Raw genomic sequence first — 25,797 nt, 5'->3', positions numbered from 1 at the left:
GTCACAGGGATACTCAAATTCAGGTAGGTTTGACACAGAACCTTGTTGTAGAGAAGACTCTAACGATGGAGTGCCATCTCTATAATCTAAGAATACAAATGTGCTGCTCCAATCCAGGTATCCATCTCGTTTCCAGAATTCAACGAGCATTGCGCAATGACTTTGTTCATGTGGCTCACATCGGTGGGCCTTGCCCCGGTGGACCAGGCATCATCTGCCCGCCCCCATCGCCGACCCATCTGTATTGCATCATCGGTTGCCCTTGAAGCTGCTGCTGCATCATGCTTTGCATCGACACCTGTTGTTGCCCCATGAGGGCCTGAGGATGGGGATGAGGCGGGTAGGATGGATGTTGGGCATGCTGAGGGTGTTGAGGGTGTTGACCAAGCGGCGGCGAGGGACCATGGGGTATAGGTGAAGACTGTTGGTGCGGGTGGTAGAGTGGTTGTTGTTGTGGTTGATGTTGTTGTTGCTGCTGCTGCGGTTGATGAGGCGATTGCTGATGCTGCTGCTGCATTTGTTGCTGGTGTTGTTGAGGCAGCTGTCCTTGCTCTCTCATCTGCCGACGTACTTGAAGCCAGGAAAACAACTCTGATGACAATCCTTCAAATGTAGTCTTGAGCTGTAGCGCAATGTCCCATCGCTGAGAGTATCTTGCAAGTGTTTCCACAACCTGCTGCAAGCATCGCATGCTTCTGTCCAAACTATCCTCGCCACCAGCCGGGCGATGCGGTAGAGGTGGCGGAGGTGCGGTGCCTGGACGAGTGATAGGCGGAATGATTCTTTGCTCCGATATAAGAAGCTCACGCTTGTCGTTGAAGACGACGAAGAACTGTGTTGCCACGAAAAAGACCTTGAGAGCGTCCAGGGAGGAGTAGAATGCCGTGTTGACGGAGCCATGGACGACACTGTGAATTGTGTTCATGTAAGCAATGGCATGTTCGAAAATGAGTTTGCGGGTGTAGTCAGTCAGGTGTGGCTGGCGATCGCTAGGCGCAAGGCAGTGGATGTAACTGTATCTCAGCTCGAGCTCGAAGAACTCGCGGATGCCCGAGGGGAGGTTATCAGGCAGTGACTCGTGCCACTCTCTCATTTCCAGGCACATCTGCCAAATGAAGGAGGCAGCATCTGAAAGTGGCGCTGCGTCTCCCTGGAATAGTGTCTGATACCATTCGGACTGGAGTCGACGAAGCTGAAACAAGACTAAAGCCGAGTCTGCTGATTGAGGGCCAGTGATCGGCCCAGAAGTCAAGCCAGAGTTGCTGGGATACTCGACATTGATGGAATCATCTGTGAATGAGAAGGATCGGGCGCGAACCATACTGATCATCCTATCCTTGGTGTCAGCGAGTTGAATCTGGCATGCCATCTAGGCTCAACGAGCTTACCGGTCAAGTGCATATACACAGTAAAACATTTTCCTCCGAAGGTCGAGAGCAGCCTTATCGGGAACCTGGAGCTGTGGCGGGTCTTGATGGAATCCCAAGTCAACCACAGCACGACTTGCGAATCCTATCAGGTACCAGCTGTCGAAATGGCCAGGGTCGAGCATTGAGTATTGCGTGAAGAGGATGAGCGACTGAATCTGGCTTGGATATCCAGGCATCAGTGCCTTGTCAGCAAAAGGCAAGGCGCGAGCGACAAAGTCTAGGCCGCGGCGAGAGAAGTCATCGTTTTTGTCCCTGCTCTGGGCCGCGTACCCAATAGCGAGAACCATGTACAGTAGCCAAAAGTCGGCATCCTTGAGCCTGTCCTTGACTCTTTCGTCTTGCTGATAGACATCGTCCAAGACGGTGAGTAAGTGAGTCTCCGAGAAGGACGGGAACAGTGAGTAGACGTTGGCCATGTAATACTGAACAGTGGCGAAGGCCTCTGCTCTGGTTGGGAAACTGTCCTCCGTCGGATCCGGTACCTCGTCGTTAGTCGCGGCAGCCAGCACCAGGCGGGCGAACGTCATGCCGCTCACGGAAGGTTCAAAATCGCGAGTTGTTGCGTTGACGGATCTGGCAAACGTCAGCACGCACTTCAAAGTGCGGGGCCAAGAGATGGACGTACAAGAAGCCAAAGTCAGACACGAGTGCGTTAACATCCGAGTCCTCCCTCTTGCGGGCGGCTTTCCGGTGAATCGCAGCTCGAATATTGGCCAGAGAGTCCTTGCGGTCAGCAGGAGCCGCCGTCGCTTCATCGACATCGTGGAGATTAACCGATGCCTTGCGCGATCTCGCAAATGCCAACCGCTTCTCTAGCTTTTCAACTCTAAGCTCCAGGGCTGCTACATAACTGAGTCTCTGTTAACATCACGCATGCCGAGATCTCATGACGGGCGGACCAACCTTCTCTCCTTGCCTCTGGCGAACTGGTCATTGGCTGAGGAGCACTCATTTTCGCGGCCTGCCTTCTCACAGGCAGTACAGGCTGGAAGCTTGCCATCACACTAGACAAAGTCAAGTACGCATCAGCAAGAGCCCGTTAGATCCATCAGGCTGGGCAGCGGGGGGAAGGATAGCTACCTTGACTTTTGCAGCTCGACCTGTGGGGCACGATTAGCCTCGCATGAACACAAGCAGTCAGCCGCAACCATGACAACTCACATCGCGAGCAGGCCGATACAGGCCGCGATACCCGCAGCAGGGGGTTATCTGAGAAACTAGATCGCGGCATTGGGTGCGATTGGAGATGCGACGGGGAAACGAGGTGCCGTGCCTCGAGGCCGCGCTATCTTGAAGCTTTGAGATCGATGACGAATCGCAAGGGATCCACGACAGAGGATAGAGCCAGGCGATTGGGTTGATGAAATAGAGGCTAGTAGTTTAGGGGATCGTCTACTCTCTGAAAAGATGTGCGATCCGTGAAACGCGTAAAACGGAAGGAACCAAGTACGAATGATGTGGTGAACGTTCCGTCGAAAGTGAAGCGAAGTTCAGGCTGAGATCACGTCAAGTTGACTGTAAAGCTGGATCGTCGTTGACGGGGGCGCTGGAGTGTGTCCGGGATCCGGATTACGCTGCAGGGACTGGTGCACGTAAGAGAACAGATCGTCCTAAGCGCGGTATCGCGTGTAGTAGTTGGCGCGTCGGCTGTCGGAAAGTTGAATGTTGAGCCCTGGGGTTCAAAATAGTCGCAGCGATGATGCGTACGATCAAAAGGCGGCTCGAGGTGTGCGGCTGTCGGAAGATCAAAACACGAGAGATGCTGATCTGTGGTTCAGAAGTGCAACAGAACCGAGAGCGCAGCGAAGCCACAAGTATCCGTAGAGAGTCAGTACGGATATTCGTAGAGAGAACAAGGTCCGGGGCAAGTGTCCGAGACGAGACGGTGCGCGAGTCGTTCACGGCTTCCCCCTTGCTGTTGCACTACCGCAGTATCCGTGGACCGTTTGGGTGCCTGTCGATGCTGCGTGCTTGCGTGCTTGCGTCGTGCTTGCGCTGGAGGACGAGGCAAGGGCTGTAAGGCAAGGCAGGCAGGGAAGGCCAAAGACTACGCAAGGCCAGGGCAGACGAGGCAGGACGAGGCCAGGGCAAAGGAAAGGTCGACCTGGACTGGACTGGACGGTTTGGGGGGTTCGTATTGCGCGGGGATCTTTGGTTGTAGCTTGTAACTTTGGTGCTGCCACCAGGCGCATCCAACGGCGGCGTAATCTGTGGGAGCGAGACTCTGAGACTCCGAGTCTCTGTCTATGCTGGAGATCGGCGGCACAGTCGTTGACACGGCCTTTCCCCTCTTTTGTGCGACCGACGCCGACTGAAGGGTCGACGTTTACCCCGCCTGGGCTCCGTTTCTCTGAACCTGACGAAAGCTGTGGGAGGCGGGCAAGGCGGGCCACGGAATGGGCACTGGAAGTACAGAGTACAAGCCACCCCTGAACCCTGGCTGACCTTTTTCTTTTTTTTTGCCTTGCCAGATAAAGCCCGTCCCGTTCCCCTTCTCTTTCCCCTGGGCGGCCACTGGCAGCTGTTCGTCGATGGAAATTGGGCTGAGAAAGCTTCCAGGGTTCTCTGCAGCTTTATTTCTTGGACGGGGGACAGGCCGTCGTCGGGGCCCCCGATCTCGACGAGGATTGACGACACAACGTGCCAACGATGCAATTTGGAACCGGCAGATGCAATATTCTGAACAAAAATAGAAGGCGAACCGCGAATCCGACGATCCGCGAACGAGAGGAGAAGCTCAAGACCGCCAGGGGCCAAGGGGTGACAGCCTGGGGGCCGACAGAACGAGAGTGCGGCCGCCGTCGGTAGTGATAAGGTTCTGCTTGGACCCGTCTCACATTCAAGACCGTAGACGTCGTCGACTTGTTCGCCAGCGCTAGCTAGCCTCGAAGGCTCGACCTTGACCCTGAGCGCCTGTTCATATGTAGGTGAAAGCCTGCTTCGGGTCTTCCAGGCCGAATATTCGTATGTATCCGATGCATTTCGAGCTGTGATAGGTGACTACAGACGGTAGAGGCGAAGCTAGAGGCGTTTTTTGATGGCACGACGATCTTGCTGGCCCCACGCTCCTTCCATCACTAGATAGATGAACTGCCGAGCGCATTGCACGGCATTTCCAGAATCAATGTTATCTTGAAAGCTCAGCTCGTCATTCTTCGGCCGCGCCGTACAATCCTTGTATGTGTTTAATCGATCGAAGCGACGAGGCCAGCCGCACAGGAGAAACAAGATGAGAGCCAAGACGATGCTTACAGCGAGCACCATGCGTTGCGGTCGTGAATTGCGTTTTGGCTTGCCGCGGTCTGCCAAGCACACAAGGTGCGCATCGCCGAATCGGGCATAGCGGGCAATGATACTGGCAATCCGGGACGAAAAAGACGGAGACGTGGATCTTGCGACGCGTTAAGGTGATGATTATGGAAGCTCAAGAAGGACAGCTCTGTTTGGCTGCTGGTACACCGTACGTATGCCCATCAGTTGAGGTGGGCTCGTCGAGAGAAAGCACCTCGAATCTTGGAGATCGTCACTTGAGATAGGCAGAAGAAGGGCAGTTGTTGACTCAGAAGAAGCCGCCAACGCCCTCTAGTCTTTGCAATGGGCGTGTCCAGACCAAAGTGCTACGCTAGACTGACAGGTCCTGTAGAATGACGGTCAAGACAATTGTATTGCTGCAGGTCCGGACTGAGACGAAAACCACTTGAGCGGCGCCAATAGATGTGCATAATGGCGCAAGCCATGGTGCGTATCCCCCTCGCAAATGGGAGCGATAGACCAGAAAAGTGCCGTACCGTGCTCCTGATGCTGGTGCTGGTGTCATGGTGCTCGTGGGTGCTTGGATTTCCCCCACTTGCTGGAGGGGTCCATGAAAAATGTCATCTCATGCAGGGCACGCCGTTGTTTCCGTCCCACAAGGCGATATTGTTTTGGACGACTGATGTTGACTTTTTTTCCAGAAAAATTTCTGTCATATTTTTCTTCTCTTTCTCTTCCCTGCGAACCTTGTCCTCCGGGTCGTCGATCTTGTGAGAAATACTGCGAGGTAAGTAGCGCTTGAGGAAGGCCCCTGAAGTGTGCCTCTTGAAGAGGTAGCATCGTTCAATCAATGACACGATGAGGCCAGGAGCTGGATCCGTGGACGGAGGTAGGTAGTTAGGTACCCGGTAGCGTTGCGATACCTGCTGCGTACGGTACCTAGTGTAGGTACACTAAAGCGACCAAGTCAGGTCGAATCCTCAGTGCTTGACAGAGAATTTAGGAATCGACGAGCCTGGATACCAGGTCAGAAATGGCAAGGGCAGCTCGTGCTAGTGCAGCCGAATCAAGGGTTCAGTCCAGAAAAGGCTCGTCGAGCGTCGGGAATCCTTCGAAATGAGGATTAGGGCGGGGTAGAAGGGACAGAGCCGCGAATGCATGCAGCGGCGTTGGGCGGCGGCCGCGGACGAAGAGACGGTGTGACGAAGGATATTTCGTGCTCTGTATCCGTAGTCTGCCTCTATCCAATTCTGCCCTGTACTCCGTACTCTGTAGGGTTCTGGAAGATCGGAGTACGGATAGATGAAGATCATGGGAGGCTGGTGGTTGACGGCGGTTAGTCAGGTATCCGTCATGCCATTTGGGACATTTTCTCCTGGTGGACGTGCGGGCGCGTCTCTCATGGTGCATGGATTTGTTCATCGTATTTTCTGCACCAGTACTCCGTACCGTCGGCATCAATCACAACGGCGTCTTTCCCTGTTGATGGTGGTGGTGATGTGAGTCCGAAGCCGTGCTGCGTACCAAAGAAGAGATATCGATGGTCGCCGCCTTGTAACGTGGACTGGGCGGCCTGGGGGGAAGCAAGGGACGGGATGGCGAGGTAGAAATGCTACCGGGTGGGTGTTCCGTCAGACCGGAGGTGGTGGCAGTCGAGTCCGATGAGGAAGTTGAGATGGGAATGTGAGAAAAGGGTGAGTCGGGCATGACATGTCATTGGCGGGCACTGGGACACACACACGCCTGGGAATAGAAGGATCGGCTGCATGTCTCTCACTCGTTCTTGCACTTGTAGTCGTAACTTTTCACGCTTTGCGAATTGCAGCTTCCCAGTCACCCAGTGCAGCTTCCCAGTCACCCAGTGCAGCTTCCCAGTGCAGTAGGGTAGGCCAGCAGCAGTGCTTTCCCTGTCACCTGTGCCCTCCTGCCGTGTCTCGACAGGAAAGCCCAGCCTCAATGGTGTTTGACTGTTTGGAGAGGTGGATCTCGCAAGTGGAGACTGCGGCGAATCAGATGATCAGAGTTTTGGGGGAGATGATCATGGAAGCAGAAAGGAAGGAAAGAGCGGGGCAAGGCCGACCTCTTTCGAAGGGCAGGGGCGGGGCACACCGGGGTGCTCAGGACGCAGGAGGTGCTGGGTGCCAGGTGGGATGAGGCAGGCACGGCAGGCACACGGATCCAGAGACAGGTAGAAAGGATCGCCAGGAAGGACCGTCAAGAGTCAAGAGTCAAGCATCCAATGATCCAGAGACTTGGATGGCTGTGCTTTGACTTTTGGCAGCCGGAAGGAGCTAAGGCCATGGGCAGAGGAAGGAGCGAAAGGTCCTCGCTCGACCTCCCCCGAGTAAGGTGGTGCAGGAAGGTGCGTTCTGCAAAAGTCAGCCACAACGACACTCCTCACCTCTCCCCTCGGATGAATTACGCACATGATAACCATCTTCACCGAATACACGTCCTTCGCACCTTGAATACGGATACAAACAAGTAAATGAAAAAGGAATTAAAAAAAAAAAACACAAACCCGTCCAGGTTCCCAGCCGGGAATTGTCAGTCAATAGCCGCTCGCATGCAGGCCATTTCCGCATGTGCCGTGCTATTGCTGCCCGCCTTCATATCTTGCCCTCCTGCTCACCCACTCGATTTGAGCCTGTTCAAACCTCGCGGACCCCAAACTCGTTAACCCACGGCTGGAAGCCAGGTAGGCCTGGCTTTCAGACGACGAGATATTTGAACCGTCTGCCGGATTTGTTGGCAATTGTATGGATCTGTGTATCCACGGCCATGGATGGTGCCGCCATGACTATCCTGTATGGATACTGTACCTGTACGTAGTAAGGTATCTAACGGCCCCAATGAAGCAGGTAAACCCTTTGGGCTGTCCACTTGAATATCCAGTCAGTGCCATTTCGCACCAGCGATTATCTGGCTAGTATTCTTTAGTGTGTATGTAGTACCTATCCACGGCCCACGGGACATTTTTGTCTGAAGTCAGTCAGTGTCCATACTCCGTATCCACGGAACGGACTATGGGATTATGGATCCCTTCATCCTGGATCCCGCCCACCTACCGCGCCCACCTCCATTGTGACTGTGACGAGTCCCGAGAGGCTTCATCCCGTTATTCGGTGTTCCCTTCTCTGTCACCTGTATCTCCCTCCTGTCACTCATTCAAGTGTCGTGATGAAGCACGGGAATGGAGATGATGTTACTGTACAGGGTATCTCAAGAAAGGAACGGGAGTGTCAGGTCGTCCGGCCTTAACGAAGCTCTGCTAAGGTCCCCACTGCAATGGTTCTGAAACGCCCCTACCGACACCTGGTACCCGCGAACCTTGACCGTCGCCCTGGCCGATTCCTCTGATTAGCGAATGAACAGCCGAGACCTTGCGAGGTCGTGCCTTCCACTCCTCGCATCTTGGCTGTCATCCAGCTCCCGCCTCAGCGCGTCTCCCACTCTGTACCTCGGCAGTACATCCCACTTCGCCTCATTATGCCCTTTATCTGCGCCTAGTCTTCATGTACCTTTTCCTCTCTTTCCAGGATCTCTCCTCCCCCCCCCCCGCCCTTCCCTGCCCTGCTCTGCTGGACCACCGCCCATGCCCATTCAACATCGCCCACAGGTAAGGTACCGAGCACGACAACAGACTGAAGTACCTTTCTTGCTGTAGAGCGTTGAAAGTGACAACCTCCAACGCGTACCTAAACGTACGGCATACGGAGAACTCCATACCTGAGGTACCCCCAGCCCAGCAAAAGGTGACCACCACGCCTTGCGGAATTGCGGGCGGACAATCAACTGGACGACACTCCAGGGCACTTTCTCTCCTCCCGGTCTCTCTGCCCTGTACTCTGCCCTGTACTCCGTACATTGTCATCTTTTTCGGCGTAGCAGCCAGCAGCAGCAAACAGCAACACCTTCAATTGTGGACCTTGTCGTCTCTTCACGCCCGCTGCCCGTGTCCGTCTCCTCTTGCACCTATCCGTCCATACCCAGCCCGACATACAAACATAGCCTACTCCGTACACAACCGCCGAGTCCACCACACACGCGACTGGCGAGACAAGAGGACCCTCTGTCTCTTCACGATACCCTCGACCTACTATCGAATCCCTCGTCAGCCGAATCATGAGACATTCTGCCCGCCCTTGCGCTCCACCGATCCCTTCGCCCACGTACGTCTCCGCCCCGTAAACGACACCCACTTCATCTTGAACAACTCTCAACGACGACTACATACTACCTTACCTTACCCGCCTTCGCCGGCTCCCTGCAAGCTTTCTCAGCGAGGCAAAGACAAATCACCGTCTATACCATAAGGCGCCTTTGTGATCTCCTTGCTTAGAAACACAAAGATCGACTGGGCGAACAGCCTCAGTCTCTATATCCCGGCCCATGGACATCTACCGTCATGGCCTGGGCAACATGATGCCACGAAACCCACCCTACCATCACCACCCGCCTCCCAACGCTCCTCCCCAACTCTACCCGGGCCCCTCCCGCGCTCCTCCTACCAGTCGCGAAGATCCAGAGAGTGACGGCTCCTCCAATCGCATTGCCCACACTCTGACGGCTTGCTGCCGCTGCCGCCAGGTACGTCGGAGCCTCTCCCCGTGAACCCGGCGCCTCCCGGCCTCTCGACTAGTGAATATGTGTATGGCGTTTCGTAGACCACGGCTGACTTGTTCAACTCTGTAGCGTAAAACAAGATGCGATCCTACTCTACCCCGTTGTCTGCCGTGCGAACGCGCCGGCTCGGTTTGCGAATACTACGATACGACCAAGGGAAAGAAGATCAATCGTAATTATGTCATTAAGCTGCAAGAAAAGGTGCGCGCCCTCGAGGCCGAGCTACGCCAGTACACCGACGACGACAGCGAGTTCTCTCATCTCGACGAGGACATCGTGCGGCCCGGTGGTTTGGTTCGCCTGAACGATACCGACGAGACTCCCCGCTACCTGGGTCCGAGTAGTGGCATCGCAATGACACGCTTGCTAGTCCAGGGCGCAAAGCTCTTTACCGACTCGAAGCGAATCTCAGAGTTGATTCCCGAAGTTCGAGCGCGGAGGATGACGCGCATGCAATCCATCGTCATGACGAGGGATCGAAAGAAGAGTTATCCCATGATCAGCGCTCACCCCGCCCAGAGCCTGCCGACTAGACCCATCGCCAATAAGCTCGTGGATGTCTTTTGCCAGCGATGTAGGTGAAACCCCCTCCTTGTTCTCGGCCTAACCCGCGACTGACTCCTAGTGAACAGCCCAAGTATTTTGGCCGACATTGCACGAGAAAATGTTCTTGGACGATCTGGAGGCAGTGTATGCCGGTGACCAAGACCCCTACAAGAACCTCATAGTCCGCATGGTGTTTGCCATTTCGCTGCAAAAGATGGATCCTCAGTATGCCGGTCTGGCCGACAGCTACTATTTGGCTGCCATGGAACACTTCGAGCAAGTGTCCCGGCCTAAGGACCTCAAGTCTCTACAGAGTTTGGCGCTCATCGGTCAATACTCCCTCTTGACCCCCACGAGAACCGCCGTATACTACATGGTTGGCATGGCCACGCGCGTTTGTCAGGCAGAAGGCTTGACTGATGAGAAGACCATTGGGGCCGGGAATCTCCTGGATCCCTTGACCTTGGACATGCGACGCCGTCTTGCCTACATCATCACTTCCATGGAAGCTGGCCTGGCACATAGCATGGGCCGGCCCAACGGATTCTCCAAGGCTGACGACCGAATGGATGTGGAGCCATTTGCGACTGTGGACGATGAGTACATCACGGCTGACGGCATTGGCCAGGGGCCTCCAAGCGAGAACAAGCTGGTGGCTTTGCATTTCTTCAAGATGCGCATGGAGCAGGCCGAGATCAGGAGAGTGCTCTACGAGAAGAAGCGCGAAGAGCCCAGGGATGAGAGCCACCCCTGGTTCGGAAAGATGGAGAGAGACATTCAGAACTGGATTGATTCTTCACCTCAAAATCCGGCTTGGTGTAGGCCATGGTGCGTACTGGCCTGCTTCGTTTCGAGACTGACCTTTCTAACCAATTGCTCATAGGTTCACTGGACGATACCACCAGATGCGCATTTTCCTCTACCGCCCATCCCCGCAAGTACCGAAACCCTCTCCACGAGCTGCGGGCATCTGCTTCGAAGGGGCGTCATACATTATCAACTTGTCGAAGCAGCAGATGGAAAAGGCAGCAGTCGATATTACTTGGGTGTTCCTCCTCAACCTCTACATGTCTCTCAACACACTGCTCTGGACGGTCTCGTACCCCGAGATCCGGCAGGCCCATCCCCGTGACGAGGTGGAAGAGCTGAGTGACCAGACGTTGGACATCTTGGAACGATGCACTGAACGCTGGCCGGGAACTGCTCAGGCTGTGCAACTCTACTCCATCTTTGCCAAGGCATGCCTCCAGAGCTACGAGGCCAGGGATACCCCTATCCTACAAGCGTCAAGTACTTTCACGACGCCTCCTTCGCTCTTTGACGGCAACTCTCCTCAAGGCTCAGAGGTCTCGGCATCAACAGCGCCAGGTGGTGGGCCGACGTTCAAGGTTAACCCACCGCACAACCCACCACAGTTTGGCTTTGTTTTCGATGCTACCCCTGAGTCGATGAACACGTACCAATGGGATCCCAACTTCCCCCCTCACCCAACGTTCCGTTCCAACTCGATCTGGGGCAACTCATCTGGCGATGCTAACCCCAACATGAACCCGGGCGGTCGCCGCTTCTCTGCCTACCCTCCTGAGTCACCGCTTGAAGACTCTACACCGCCGGCGACGACTACACCCGGTTACAATTCATCTTCGTCACCCCCTAGCACCATTAACAACGCCATGCCCACACCGCCAGACTCGTTCAATAGCGGCCCTGTAGGTACGCCATCAAGCTCGACCATCTCACCACCCCCGATGGGAACTCCGGCCATGTCACAGTCCTCGCCACTTGTCCTTCAGCATGGAACACCAACCATGGGTCAGCACAGCACTAACATGTCGCCGCCTCCACCGCCTGTTCCTGGAAGTAGAGGACCTGGTGGCTTTGGTGCACCGCCGACATCGAACCCTGGTGCGCCACAACGCCCGCTGCCGAATTATAATCCAACAACGGACTGGTTCAATCCGCCGCCTCCGTTCATCAACCCCGATGCCTTTAGCTCGATGAGCAATAGCTTCTTTGGCGAATCGTTGCAGGTCAATGGCTTCAACTCTCAAAACCCCGGCTTGGGGCTTGACCAGTTTGGTGGTCCGTTCAATTGGTCACAAGAGCGACAAGGCAGTCTCAGCCAGCAACAGCAAGTGGAGCTATTGAATGTACTGGAGAATGAGGGCATGAGCGATATCGATGCCATTCTTAACATGGGCATGAACAACCCGAGCCCCGCCGCGAGCGTCTGGCCACAAGCATGATCTGGTTCATAGGAATCTGGAACAGGAGAGCAAATGGCAGTGTCTTTGATTTGGGTATTGGCGTGTGTGTATTATATACCGTATACCAAGGAGTCACAGGCGGCTGGAGGTTTTGAATTGATTTTGCGGACAGCGGTTGCAGCGATGCTCCTCTGCATGGTAGGTATAGTGGGCAGTCATGGATCATGATTTACAATAGAAAGGCGTAACACTTGTCGTTACATTTTGATTACCATCTGCTTTTGCGCGCTGGAATCGGTCATGCAATGTTGAATGAGACTTGAGACCAACCAAATGAGATTGAGATGGATCCCCGCTACTAGATTGGCATGTTTTTCAACCCCTTTGTACTATCATGGACACCTTGACTTGGATGGCTGTGGCACCGAAGATAAGTGCAGAACTGATGGCTATGGAAGTAATCATGCGACTAACTGCAGGAGCTGAAGCTTTGGGATGGTCTTCACTAAACATCTAACATCCAAGGAGTCGTGCCGAATGTCAAGATACTCAATCAAGTTTTCAAAGCACTTCAGGAACAGGAATTTAGTAAGCGAATGATCTGATTTATATACTTATACGCCAGGCGCGAGAAGCACGCCCGGTATGTGAGAAAATGGTGGAGAATATGTACATGAAATATGTGTTCTTCGTTTCGGAAAACTTCAAGAGAAATGCAAACAATGCGAAACAGGAGGGGAAGCTTTCGTCGAGTTCCGCACCCTCCTTTTTATCCCTTCCACATATGCTTCCCTTTATATCCCCGTTGTATCCCAATCTTTCAACTCGTCACTTTAATCGGGAAGGCTACCGCAAAGGGCAACCCGTCTTCAAGAGCCATCTAGAGACATTGGCTGTACCACTGGTTGACGACGGTGCAGGTGCTGCCAGAAACGCAAGCAGTGGCACCAGTCCATCCTTGGCCACCGCACTGCCCGTACTTGGCGACGGTGCCGGTAGCGGGCGCGGTAGACGACGTACGCACGGAAGTGGTGATGGTGCTGGGGCGCGCAGAGGTGGTGGTCGTGCCGGTTCCGGGGGGGTTAACGACGGAGCCCGAGGCGAAGGTGGAGTTGATGGGGCCGAACTTGATGTTGGAGAACTTGACGTTGGAGTTGGGGACGTTGGCCTCGATGTCGGCGGGGACGCCCGAGGTAGTCGGGCACGAGCCGCGCTCGGCGCCGGGCTTGCCCGCGCCGTCGACGGGGTAGGTCGAGTCCAGCCAGAGCATGTTGGCGTAGTGGTCGTCCCAGAGGGACAGGACGAGGACCATGGGCGCGGCGACGGCCTCGGACATTTTCGCGAAGCCGCCCTTTGCCTTGAAGACGTCGGTGTCGCCAAAGGCGAGCTTCTGCTTGGTGCAGAAGTCGGTGGTGAGGGAGTTACCCGGGTTCGAGGCGATGGTGGACTCGGAGTTGGGGACGACGTTGCCGTTTTGGACGTAGAAGCGCTTGATCTCGGAGAGGACGCCGTCGGAGCCCTTGATGAACTGGGTGACGATGGAGAGCTTCTTGGTGGTGTCGAGGGTGAAGCCGGAGCCGGGGCCGTAGAAGAGCTTGTTGCCCTGGCGGTAGGAGTTGAAGTCGCATCCGTCCGGGTCGCAGTCGCCGGCGTAGCGGTCGGTGGAGTAGGTTCCGCCGCAGGCGTTGCCTGTGCAGGAGTGGTAGGCGCTGTTTTGGCAGGGGTGAGGGGTGTAGGCCGTGGAGATCTTGTTTGCCTCTGTTGTTTTGGTTGTTAGTTGTTTGTTCATGTTGATGTGTTGGACTAAAGTAGAGGATGAGACTTACCCCAGATATCCATCTCAGCGCAGCAAGCACCAAGGTTACCGACACCACCGTTGGCATCGTTGCTGGAAGGGTTCCAACCGTCGACGTTGGCCTGGAGTTTGCTTGTGAGCTTTTGATATATGCGTTTGAAAGTAGGAGTTGTGACTTACAACACCGTTGATGAACTTGACATCGCGGGGGCACTGCGAGTCGCAGTATCCGGTACCGTACTTGGCGCCGGCCTTGTTGGTAGTGAACTTGGAAAGACCACCGTCGAGGTCCATGGAGACGAAGTACAGAGCGCCGTTCAAGCCGCAGTCAATGTTGGAGACGTCGACGTCAAAGGTGAACTCATTGCCTAGTCAAAAGTTAGTTTTCCTTGAAGCATCTCGAAACATGAAGATCACGGGGCTCGATTCACCTAAGAGCACGAACGATTGGTACTTTGTGTCGCTCTCCATGAGGTAGACACGGCTACCAATGTTCTTTCCGTAGGCGTGCGTAGTCACGAACTTGAGGTTAAGCTCGTTGCCGCTGGTCGTGATGCCGTAGGTGCCCGGGTAATCCGCGCCGTCAACACAGCACTTTGTCGCGCAGGCGGAGCCCTGTCCGCTCGCGCAGAGAGTGTCGTTCCACGTGTTGCCGGTGTAGCAGTTTGTCGAGCCCTCGACGGTGTGCGCCCATCGCCAGTTGGAGTCGAGGACCACGGAGCCGGCGACGTTGGTGCAGGTGCCTCCGGCGGCGCACTTTTGCCAGGTGAGGGCGGGGTGGGTCTCGGCTTGAGAGGTACAAGCCTGCTGGGCGCGGGCGGCGGCCGCGAGGGCGAGGAGGGCGGCGAACTTGGTCTGCATCTTGAATGCTTGGACTGTGGCGGTGTTGAGGGAGGGAAGGGTGTTTGGGGATGAGGATGAGAGGGATAGGGAATGGGATTTTCTGGATGAGGAGTTTCGATGAACTTATATAGGGATATCTCGATAGTCTTTGATGATACTTTGCCGTCGGATTCCGAGTCTTTCGCCTCTTGTACAGCCGCGTTCCACTCTTCAAGCTTGGTTCGATGTGACGTCCAACCCCATGATCGACTAGCCTAGCGATGAGGAAGCGAGGATCCGAAGGAGCTCACGGCATCCGGGCCGCAAAAGATCTGGAGCCAAGGTACCAGCTGTAGTTGAACTGACCATATTCAAGGGGTAGACTTACACACATTGGCTTAGGCTTGGCAGCCTAGGTGGTATGGAGCATGGAAGCGGGAGGGGGGTAGCGCATGTAAGTGCCAGGAACCACGGCTCCCACGATGCGTCGTCGTCAACCCAAAGTTTGTGCTTTGCTTGCCCGAATAGGCAATTGGAGAAACTGCACCGCTTTTCTTTCAAACTTGGGGTAAGCCGCAAGGTACAGACAAGACCTAGCCGAGTGGGTGACCAGAGAGTATGCCGGCCAACACATGAGCAACACTCTTTTCTATTACACCTACCTTCACTATTCTCCTCTCCTAAGCTTATGGGAAAGTATTACTAATTGAATCAGTAGAAAGCAAAGAACCGAAAGAATAAGAGTAGTAGTAATGAGGATGCTCATAGTAGTCGGAACCGAGACGAAGAATGTATGAGCGGCAACTCACTCATTTCACCCGCTTGCCAGCATAAGGTGTGTTAAGCCCATATACGTGGGCTCGCATGTTCTCGCCCTCAGTCCCGAACCAGGGAGAGAAATGACACGATGTCACATCCGGCCATGCGGCTGGTCACACACTCACCCATCCCATTCTCACTACGGAGAACCGGGTCGCATAGAACATGAGTGCCATGTGTGTGTGAGAGAGAGAGAGATGAGGTGAGTTGAGGTGGTGGTAAGTTTCTCGTCCCAATGCGGACCTGTCCCCGCGGCTTTCCTCATTGGAGCACTTTTCTTACCCCTGCGCACAGCACGGAGGCCTTCCGCCGAGTACTACGCGCCTCGAATCGTCACAAAAGAAAATTGTAGGATTTTTTTTTTTTGACGAAGTGGGAGGCCGATATCGTGAGATGGCATAACCGGGATCATCTAGCATGAGAAAGAAAGAGAATTGTGCATCCCTCGTGATCTTCATGGCTTCCCGAAGATCCCGCCAGACTTTGGTACATTGCCAGTTTGACTTCACTTGAGTGATTTTGAGCGAAAGCCTCACCTCTCACTCTCACACACATCTTCTTCACACCCTCTTGAGAAGTACCTTACCTTGAGGCTACGGCTTCGAGCCCCCTTCTAATGATTCGACTGATAACAGAATTAGAGATACGCGAAGAGTTGTTTTAGGCATCTCGCTCCCCGCAGTTTGCAGGGATCGCCCGCCCCCAGGCTCCCCGACTTTTGCGTTTGCACATCATGAGCGAGAAGAGAGAACCTTCTCCCCGCATAACCCTATTAGCCATCCGGCACTGACTGCCACGCGCCCGCTCTGTTCCTTGCTTGTGCGGAGAGAGAACGCCACATTTTTAATTCTCTGGGACTACAGCAAGGGTCGAATCTCCGTGGTGTTCAGACACGTCGTTGACGAGAGTTTCGTCTTTGAACATTGATGTCGTCAAGCTCTTTCGACAAGCGAAGCGGCTCTGTGTTGCCAATATGCTGGGCCCAGCTTGGCTCTCTAAACTTTACGTACTTGATTAATTGATCAACGCTTTCAATCAATGGCAATCAATGCCTACCAGACCGATGGGTTCAGAAACAAATTGGGGCGAGATTCAATGGAGCCCTGATTCAATTTGGAGGCGGGAGGTGCTGTCCCATATTGCATGCGTTAAGAGCAGGGCCTGCCACCACACCACTTATGACTGACTGGTCACGTTGCCTCTCTGCAGGTGTGCGTGTCTGTACCTTGAATCTGAGTGTACATGACAGAAGAGACTGCGGTACTTCGGTCTTGCGGTACAGATATTGTAGGAAACCCTTTCTTGGAGTTCATCACGGTGCGATGTCACTCAACGACACGCGGTTCCGACGTTGAGCAAGAAAGTGCCTCTACTGCCTAGAGAGGCAACGGCCCCACGTCGCAACTTGCCAAGAGGCTTTTGAATTTACCCGTGATGACCAGAGAACTAAACTTTCTGGGCGACCAAGAGGCCAAAAAGCTTGAGAAGCTTGAGCTCAGCCTCCCAGTGTAGCAAGCCGTGGCAAAGGTCCAGAGCGTTCACCGGATGTGGTGGTGATCAGCATTAATAGCCGCGACAAATTCAACGTCGTCCTTTAAACGACCATCTCACTCTGATCGTCTAGAACCTCGCCGATAATAGCTTCACAAGCGATGAGGCCTTGGTAGGCGAAGGGCATCCGCCCCTGGAGCATGGGTTTCCGGAGTACCTCAAGCGAAGATAGATCTGAGGGATCTTCGCTGTGCCGTAGTGAGATGGCTGCAAGAAGTCAGGTACTGATGAGCTCTTTTCCCCTTGCGTACATCCGAATCGAGAGCCACTCCGTGCGTAGCAGCATGCTTAGGCAAGCATTCTGCCTTATGGAGCACCGCCTTGGAGCTATCGGGACACGAACACCTTCGAAGCCGAGACAATGAGCCTCGTGGGGCGGCATTAGCTATTCCTGGAAGTCTCACGACAGCTTGACGAAGAGCCCCCCCGGATGCTGAGCCGACAAGCTGGGCTGGCCGGCAACAAAGGGAACGAGAGCCGTGAGCGCTTGTAAGAGGTGCCGTATCGTAGGCACACAACACACAGACTGCACACGCAATCTATCGTGAGGTAGCATACATAGATGAATAGCCCTCCTTCGATCTCGGGCCCGTCTTCCTGGACTTCCATGCGGTTGGCCTCAAGAGCTCAGGAACATGAAACCCTTCCCCTTCGCAACCCGTCATCGTCGGCACCAGCCGGGCCGCCGCAATATGGGACAGCATCGAACTGAAGCCGGAAAGGAGCGGGATGCGACAGAGACCCTTTCACTCGCGTATTTGATGGGTGGTGTGGCTGGTAATATCGTAGTTCGCCTCTTTGGAGCGAACGATGACGGGATGAACGTCGTTAACATCCGATGAACGCAAGCATGTCTCATCTGATGAAGGCGAGCGAAAGGCTGGTAGATCCGCTTATCGCCAACGAGTCAGATCGAGTCCGAACATATCCAACGGAACCTGGAACCACCGCGAATGTCGGGCGGTGCCCAGCACAACGACGCGCGATAGCTGACTCTCGTTTCCCTCTTTCAGCGATGGAAGCCAAGCGCGAGCTTGGTATCGAGCGCCTTCGGGCGCAGCTCAATGGGTCCGTAGAACAGAAACCTCAAGTCAGCTCCTGTCGGCTGGCCGGCCGTCCTTCTCAAAGAGTTTGAGTCTTCTCATTCCCAGCTGTCTGCGGCAATCCCATGGTGGAGATGCCAGAGTCACTTGACCATGCGCAGATTCCACCCCTTCGGCATAGGCGCAGAAGCGAGCAGCCACTTCCCCCCACTACCACCACCACTACACGCCCTTCACAGATCTGTGATACGCGCAGATTGGAAAGTGACGGGCCAGGGCGAGGCGATGCCGCCTCACAGGCCAGCCTGGAAGTCAGGTACCGCCCGGAGAAATCCCAGTGACTCGTCTCCGAGTCGGCAAACCAGGGGCGAGCGAGAGGAGGGCTGTTTAGCCACTTGGTATCTCCACGTAGTACCTAGTTTGAGAGCAGAGGGAGGACACGCGTTAGGGAATCGACGGGAGAGAGGAAGAAGAAGAGCCTAACTCTAACTCTACCTTACCCCATCAAAGGGTTTACCCGGTGACATGACATGCCGACAAGGGGAAAGCGTCAAGTTTTTCTGTGGGAGAAATTGCGGAGGCTGACGGTGGTCGAGCTCCGTGGTTTTTCTCGTCCCGATTCGGCATCTCTGGCCATTTCCTTTGCCACGACGTCGCACTCGCTGGCCGTTGAGCAGGGAAACATGTGGCCTGTCGCTGGCCGCGGGTATTCGTCCGATTGTACTGCTTTGGAAAATTCGGAAATGAGTTCGGAATGACGGGCGGTTGTCGGGAAGATGAGCGGCCTTCACGTGTTTCTTGTAAGATGAAGAATGATAGCTGAGGGTATTTGAGAGATCAGAAGATTCAAATGTTTGAGTGAGTGAGGGGACTGTGTTAAGCGGTTTCTCATACAGTCAAATACACACAGTACCCTTACTCCAGTTTCGAGATGCCCCTCTACTGACAATATCATCTCATCGTCGTTTATCAACGTACTCAACCTTGCCTGGAATGATGGCCCAAACGATGCTTGTCTGTGTGTATATTGGATCTCTACACATAGTCTACAGTACTTCCCCGTACGACAAAGGGACACCTCGACCGTAATTAGCCCGAAAACAACTGGAATATCGCACAACCCTGCTCGCAGCCGGACTCCTTTGACTGCCCTGCCCAGTAGGCCAGGGCCAGATTATCCCCAGTAAAACGCCTGCCTGCCAGAACCGCCGCCGCCTGCGCATCATGTACACAAAGAACTGGTCCACAGCGCACAGTTCTCCTCCTGGACCATCCGATGCGTCCTTCACACCGGATCATGCTCTTTCTCTCGTCTCCTCGCTTTCGTCCTGTTTGCAAAATAGTACCGACGTCGTCGCTCACGAAATGACAAGTGAGAAGCTCCATCTTGTTCTCTCAAGCCGTTCGGATGACCGTCAAATGCATATTCTTCGTTTGGCGGGGCAGCTTGCCATCCCGCTCGTACAGCAATCCACAGTTTTGGCATAGTGACTGTTTTCCTGTTAGCCCACATGCCTTCTTCATTACCAGATTGGGAACTTACCCGTGGTCCTGCAGGTCCAGGTCTCACCGCCCACACACTTGAACCCCAGAGACAGCAGTGCCAGCATCTCCAAGATAAGCGCTCCGTGTCAGTCAAGCCGCTGCCTGCACCATATCCGGATCCCACGTCTGGCGTTCCGCGTCCACCAGGGGTTCCAGATCGGCCTATCGGGCTCAGACTGCGGAAGCGACGCTTCTTCTTGGACCGCTCGCCTCTGCCCATACGTTCTTCTTCCGGAGCTTCCACCACGTTGCCAAATCCAGAGAATGGCACGCCGCCCACCAAGCCAGTAGTTGAGCTGAAGCGAGCAGTCTCGCGACGGAGTCTGCGAATTTGCCGCTCTCTGTCGCCTTCTCGCTTCTCCATCTCTTCCTTGCTGAGGATCTCGACCTTGGGCTCCCAGGGATCGGCCAGATTCTCCGGATCGTAGCGCCATCCGGCGTCAGCTCCAGCCGTGGCATCGTTGGGGAACTCGCGGACTCCGTTCCAGCCCATTACCAGTCCACCCGCTTCGCAGGCCTCTTTCTTCAGGCGCAATACTGCTTCGTAAATGGAGTGTGTGACGGCAGGAACCCACTCGCCTGTCAATCCAAGGTCTTGGCATGTTTGACTGGCAAAGGCCTCCGGCATGCCCGGGGGGTGCAGCAGAGACCACTCAAACTTGTCCGTGTACAATGCTGACTGGAGGTTGATGTTGAGAGTGACAATACATCGGTAGGCGTCGTCGTGGTCATAATCGTCCGAGTCAACCGGAATAGGGCTTGCGTGGGCTGTCACGTCTGGTGCTGATGTTGCGTCCTTGACTCGGGATGGCGTTCCAATGCCGCCGTTTAGCATTGGAGTGTCGGAGCGGCTGATCACCGCGGCAGGCGTGGGTGTCTCGTCCTGGTTGATCATCGAGTTCGACTTGGTCGCGTCGTTGGTTCCAGAGTTCTGTGACTGCGCGTGGAACAAGGGATGCAGGGCAACGCCGGCATATTCCTCAAGCTGGGTCCGAATCTGCCTGGCAATATCGAGCATAAGGTTGTGACGGTTCGGCAAGTCGAGGTCTTGGACGTATGTTTGCGCAAATTGTTCAGTCGTGATGACCGTCTCGTGCAGGTTCCAAAGGAAGGTATCGCGGAGCCGGTAGGGCGGCGTCATTTCTTGCGCTCGGTATTGCGGGAGAGATGTGTCGACGGTGTGAGGCGCCGAAGGAAAGGCGACCTGGGGCAAGAAGGACGGAATATCGAGCTCGATCCGGATGGGGATCAAGGTCAAAGGCAGATCTGCTTGCGCCGAGTTCTGTTGGTCATTTCGCACCTGGCGTCCCTTGCCGAACCAATCTCTCCAGATGCCCTGTACTTCGACGGGCTCGTCCGTGTCCTTTCCAGCCTTGTCCAGCAGATCCTGGCTGATTGCCGAATCGTCCTGTCTTCTCAGGCTGCGTAGGCCGGTAGGACGACGGCGGCCGCTGTCCTCGTCATCGTCGATTTCATCGTAGCCGTCTTCCGCGTAGTTGATGATGGTTGTGCCGCGCTTTGTCACCCGGGAGTTGGTCGTGGTCGGAGCGCTGGCAACGTTCGGGGTCAGGAGAGAGTTGTTGTAGGCCCGGATTCGAGGCGCATAGGTAGAGAGAAACGCCTGGGGCTTCGGTCGGGCGTCCATGGTAGGAGACTATGAGACCCAATGGGTCATGGCAGGTTGTCGCAAGACGATGGGCGGCAGAGAAGTGGCCGGGAACACTTCGAGGGAGAGACGAGACGAGACGAGATTGCGCCGATCGGGGCAATCGTTTAGCACGCGCAAACGCGAATTGGCGTTTCGTGGAAATCTGACGACTGAAGTTGGGTGTGTGTGGAGCTGTATCGCCGGATGCCTCGTTGCGCGCCGATGGAAGTATCCGTGGTGTTGAGGCTGGAAGGGGAGCGCTGCACCGATTGTGAGATGTGGATCGCGTTGGAATTGCATTGGAGAGCAGCAGGGCGCGTCAGAAAAATCAGGTCGGCGTTTCCCGACCCAGGTCCAGCTCCAAAAGGGCTTAGCGCGAAAGGCCCCACACAGGTACCGATGGCCTCACCGAACTCACCGAAATGCTACACCGGATTGACCGAGGTCAACGGTCACTCAACGACAAGGAATTGTATCATAGGGCAGCTGTTCTCAAAATGGAGCACTTTCAATATGTCCTTGTCAGTTCTTTAACAAATCAATTGCACTTTGTCCAATGGAACGATGTCTTTGTGCAATTATCACAAAGCGACAAGTCCAATTGTTGCGATTCGCTGGAACCTGGGCACCAAGAATTGGAAGTGCTGGAAACTACATCATGGTGTTCGATAAATATCACAGACAAGTCCTCATAAAAAAAAACATTTTTCATGATAGATGTAGATAACCAAAGATTTCTGGACAACAGCAAACAAACAAGATCACAACACGACAACCAAAACTCGAGAGTATCCCTAAACAACAAACTTACAACAAGGAAACTAAGGAACTGAAGAAAATGGACAGGCTCCAGCAAGCCAGTGGCAACCGACAGCTGAAGATCAGCTTTGTGCTTCAATTCCTCGTTCAACGTTCCGATAAGGAGGCATCGTCACTGGCAGCATGTCGGTCTCCAAATGCCAGCGTTGTGGACCGTATAATCTACGAAAGTGTGATCGAAGAAGAACGACAAGATCTAGCCCGAATCATTGCCAACGGTCTCCACCAGATAGATCTACCTACATCAATCGGGACCACAGATGGTGCTGGAAACCATCAGGACCCTGATCCAGGTGTTTGGAATGTCTCGTTGGACGAGCAAGAGCTCAACATACTTGGGTCCCCCAGATGGCACCTCGCCCGTATTCATTCTCCGCTAATGCCTATGATCCCGCAGACTTCGGCAATAATCATTTCAATTTGTTCCGCTCTCAAAGTCTCGAGGAACCTCACCATCGCCTTGAACGAGATTCCGCGCCTCCGCGTTGATGTCAAGCCCAAGGAGGGAGACTTCACCCTCCCAGAAGTCCGTCGTATCCTCAACTTTCTATGGTTCGCCTCACCTTGCCTGAACGATCTACATGCGCCATACTGTGGACCAGGCTCACTAGTAGCTCCTGGTCTTGAGTTTGCACGTATGTTCAGCACCGATCTGCACGCCTTCCTTTCTGATGCCGAATGGCGCGGCGAGCCCACCGAGGCCTTCTTCACCCGTGGTTTACCAACTGCTAACAAGGTCAACATGCTCGAACCACCATCTATCCGCGGGCTAGACATTGAAAACGAAGCTATCGTCCGCGTCGATACCGCCGAAAGCTTCAATGATATCATTAGTGGCACCGAAATCCACGTCAGGGACTGGAAAGGTCAAGCAGGCATCTTCCCTGGCGCCTACGACTTTTCCGGACTCCTTGACAAAGACCCTACGAAGAAAACCATAGGTTTTTCTCAGCACGCTGGCACATTGGACTCTGCCGCCATCGAGAACTGGATCAAGGTATGTCACGGCATCATCAACTTTTGCCTGAACGAAACTGAGGATCAAGTAGAACGTGTGGTTGGACAGCTGAAGCTACCCATCTCTACGTTTGGTTTCTCTGGTTCGTACACGACGACTCAATTTCTTGAAGATATTAACCTCCACGTACAAGCAGCATATTACGAACCTCTGGGCCGGAACCCATTCGTTCCAGAACTCGACAGCCACCGCCTTCGCAAACCCGCCATCAACCTCGAAGACGAAAAAGACTTGTCCCCGTACACCTTTGGCATCGAGCTCGAGTTCCTCGTTCCTTTCACCAACACCAAGTATACTGGCAAAGGCATCAAAGACCAGCGCTGGGTCTACGACCACTTCACCCCGTATGTCATCCCAAGTCCGAGCAAGCCCACTACACAGGACGAGCGCGATGAGCTGGCTGACCTGATGGATAAATACCTCGGCACTCAGCCCAAAGACGAGCGCGGCCAGGCCCACGATGAATCAGCGAAATATTTAGAGAGGCTGCTCTGCGACGCCGGTCACTTTGGCGCCACGTTCGACACCGTCTTTGACCTCCAAGACAAATTCGAGGGTGAGGTCTCGATCCCCGGGATACAGTCCGTTGCAGACGCCGCGGGCTGCCACCTCCACTTCTTCGAAGATGTCCTCGCGATGTTCCAGTGCTGGTACATTGAGAGAGATCCAAGCCTTTCAGACTGGGCTTCCGGTGAAAAGGGGTACGCTGGACACATCGGGATAGAAATGTCCAGTCCCATCTTGCGTGATTCGCCCAAAGATTTCGGCAAGATTGTCGACGTGTTGAGGATTCTCCGCGGCGGGCTTCGGCCGATGCTGGACATCAGTTGCGGCCTCCACGTTCACGTAGGTAGCGTTCGAGGCTTTTCACTGCGCAGCTTGAAGCGTATCGCCACCCTGATTATGATTGCTGATCCGATTCTATACACCCTCGTTCATCCGTCGAGGCAGTGGAATCCCATGACGGAGCCTCTACACCTCGAAGCGGCTGTCGCAAAGGCCGAGGATTTGCCCGACTACACCGCAGCGTTTGTATTCGAGGACGCAGGTGACAAGTCGAGAAGTATCCCCCTCCAGGCAGGCATGGCCAATGTGCTCTTGGATCTAGAGGCCAATGTCCCCATGAACGACTTGCCCCGAAAGCTACGCGGTCAGCTAGCCAAGCTCTGGGCTACGAATAGTCTCGCCGCCCTTCTAGCCCAGCTCGCCCCGTTCCGTGGGTGCAAGGGCGGTACCGCCTTTGGCGCGCTCAAGTCGGATTTTACGAAGCCGAGCAATGACCCGCGAGCGAAGGGAACCATCGAGTTCAGAATGCTCGAGGGCACGCTCGATCCGGTGTTGATTACGCACTGGACCAAGCTGCTTCTCAATATTGTGGAAAGAGGGGACGCCGCGACAACGAAGGAGTACTTCGAGACCCTTTCTATCCTCGCCAAGGAGCGAGGAAGTGCTGGCGAGAAGCTTGCTGCGTTGCTGGGTGCCCTTGGCCTCGAAAAGCACCTGCCGTTCTGGAGTAAGGTCCAACAGACGAATCAAGCTATGGACGTCGAGCTGGAAGAAAACGATTATGGAAGGAAGATCATGCCCGAGGATTGGGAGTTGCCCATATATCGAGAGACGGAAGGCAATAGGCAGGAGTTTGAACGCAGTTGGTTTGAGCGGAATGTCGTCAGAATCCCAGAGCTTGACGAGGATGTTTGGGATAGGATCATAGATATTCTTTGAAATTATCGGAAGTTGAGGATAGATACCACCTGTAAGTCAATAGAGTGCTTCTTAATTGGTTGATAGATATGTTGGAGAGCACATGAAGATGGAGGTACCCAAATGCTACGTCCTAGTGATGCCTGTCTCTCCAGAGAGTTGGACGCCGCCTAGAAATTTCGCTGCCACAAGCAAACAATTTAGATAGGCTGCCATACATGATACCACACAGTTTGCTGTTATCTAGATGAACGAAAAGAAACACGCCGTTTCAAGTACTCTCACATGTAAGGAGTTGAGGGTAGCTCAACGTGGCCACTAAACTCCTTGGACCACCACACTTGAGCCGTCTAACCCCCCCTCCCCTCCCCCTCGCATAGCGTTGGTCCTTCCTCCCAACTTTTGGAACTAGACTGTCCCTTCCGCAACCGTTCCTTCATGCTCAGGATGAGGCGGTTCCCTCTAGGCAACAAAGGCAGGGCCGTGCGGTTGTGGGCCACACTGTGAGCATGGCCCACGTAGCTCGAGGAAGAAGGAGCGTACAGGCAGGATGAAGAGGCCACATCAACAATGCGTGCGAAATAGTTGTGATTCGACTTTGCAACCGCGAGATATTATCATTGAACGTCGCCTGGGAGATGTTTTACAAGAGCCAAAAAGAGTCGGCGGTTGGGTGGTGTTGTGTATGTAGGGAGCGCCCGGGGATGTAAGCCACCTCGCCTAAGGCAAGGGCCTATCACCACGGCTCATGGCAGCTCTCACAAAATATCAGTCTGAAATCTCCTAGGACTGCTGTATAATTGATATGTTGCACAGGCATGAAAAGCTGCACGTTTGTGCGGGGGGTCTTTGTTGCTGACCACATCTGGGGATCACTTTGAGTGCATACGCAGTGCAACCATGCTCCTGCCCGCAAAGCTTGGCCTCACTGGGTTTCCACTCTTCCCAGATAGATTTCAATTGATTCGAATC

The 25,797-nt window shown here is 54.4% G+C and overlaps 7 protein-coding genes across 7 annotated transcripts; 3 read left to right on the top strand and 4 right to left on the bottom strand.

Moving 5' to 3' along the window:
* Positions 1-175: 175 nt before the first annotated feature.
* On the bottom strand, positions 176-2,661 carry CLUP02_05011 (fungal specific transcription factor domain-containing protein; the record flags this gene model as incomplete). The annotated part of the gene is made up of 6 exons (XM_049284020.1): positions 176-1,331; positions 1,389-2,003; positions 2,056-2,280; positions 2,334-2,434; positions 2,511-2,530; positions 2,592-2,661. The coding sequence occupies 6 exons, from the start codon at positions 2,659-2,661 to the stop codon at positions 176-178; spliced, it is 2,187 nt and encodes a 728-aa protein (XP_049141163.1).
* Positions 2,662-4,451: 1,790 nt separating this feature from the next.
* On the bottom strand, positions 4,452-4,694 carry CLUP02_05010 (uncharacterized protein; the record flags this gene model as incomplete). Its single annotated transcript, XM_049284019.1, has 1 exon — positions 4,452-4,694. The coding sequence occupies one exon, from the start codon at positions 4,692-4,694 to the stop codon at positions 4,452-4,454; it is 243 nt and encodes an 80-aa protein (XP_049141162.1).
* A 450-nt stretch (positions 4,695-5,144) lies between these two features.
* CLUP02_05009 (uncharacterized protein) lies at positions 5,145-5,456 on the top strand (the record flags this gene model as incomplete). The annotated part of the gene is made up of 1 exon (XM_049284018.1): positions 5,145-5,456. One exon carries the CDS (start codon positions 5,145-5,147, stop codon positions 5,454-5,456), a length of 312 nt encoding a protein of 103 aa, XP_049141161.1.
* A 3,618-nt stretch (positions 5,457-9,074) lies between these two features.
* Positions 9,075-12,100, top strand: CLUP02_05008 (fungal specific transcription factor; the record flags this gene model as incomplete). Its single annotated transcript, XM_049284017.1, has 4 exons — positions 9,075-9,272; positions 9,378-9,882; positions 9,941-10,682; positions 10,738-12,100. 4 exons carry the CDS (start codon positions 9,075-9,077, stop codon positions 12,098-12,100), a joined length of 2,808 nt encoding a protein of 935 aa, XP_049141160.1.
* Positions 12,101-12,941: 841 nt separating this feature from the next.
* On the bottom strand, positions 12,942-14,717 carry CLUP02_05007 (glycosyl hydrolase family 7; the record flags this gene model as incomplete). Its single annotated transcript, XM_049284016.1, has 4 exons — positions 12,942-13,819; positions 13,888-13,978; positions 14,037-14,224; positions 14,288-14,717. 4 exons carry the CDS (start codon positions 14,715-14,717, stop codon positions 12,942-12,944), a joined length of 1,587 nt encoding a protein of 528 aa, XP_049141159.1.
* Positions 14,718-19,486: 4,769 nt separating this feature from the next.
* On the bottom strand, positions 19,487-21,281 carry CLUP02_05006 (snf5/smarcb1/ini1; the record flags this gene model as incomplete). The annotated part of the gene is made up of 2 exons (XM_049284015.1): positions 19,487-19,582; positions 19,635-21,281. The coding sequence occupies 2 exons, from the start codon at positions 21,279-21,281 to the stop codon at positions 19,487-19,489; spliced, it is 1,743 nt and encodes a 580-aa protein (XP_049141158.1).
* Positions 21,282-22,122: 841 nt separating this feature from the next.
* CLUP02_05005 (uncharacterized protein) lies at positions 22,123-24,846 on the top strand (the record flags this gene model as incomplete). The annotated part of the gene is made up of 1 exon (XM_049284014.1): positions 22,123-24,846. The coding sequence occupies one exon, from the start codon at positions 22,123-22,125 to the stop codon at positions 24,844-24,846; it is 2,724 nt and encodes a 907-aa protein (XP_049141157.1).
* Between the last annotated feature and the right edge of the window lie 951 nt (positions 24,847-25,797).

Source organism: Colletotrichum lupini, chromosome 3 (assembly GCF_023278565.1).
Source record: "Colletotrichum lupini chromosome 3, complete sequence".
Taxonomy (NCBI): domain Eukaryota; kingdom Fungi; phylum Ascomycota; class Sordariomycetes; order Glomerellales; family Glomerellaceae; genus Colletotrichum; species Colletotrichum lupini.
The sequence above is the reverse complement of the archived record's forward strand: the minus strand, read 5'-3'. Positions and strand labels throughout refer to the sequence as shown.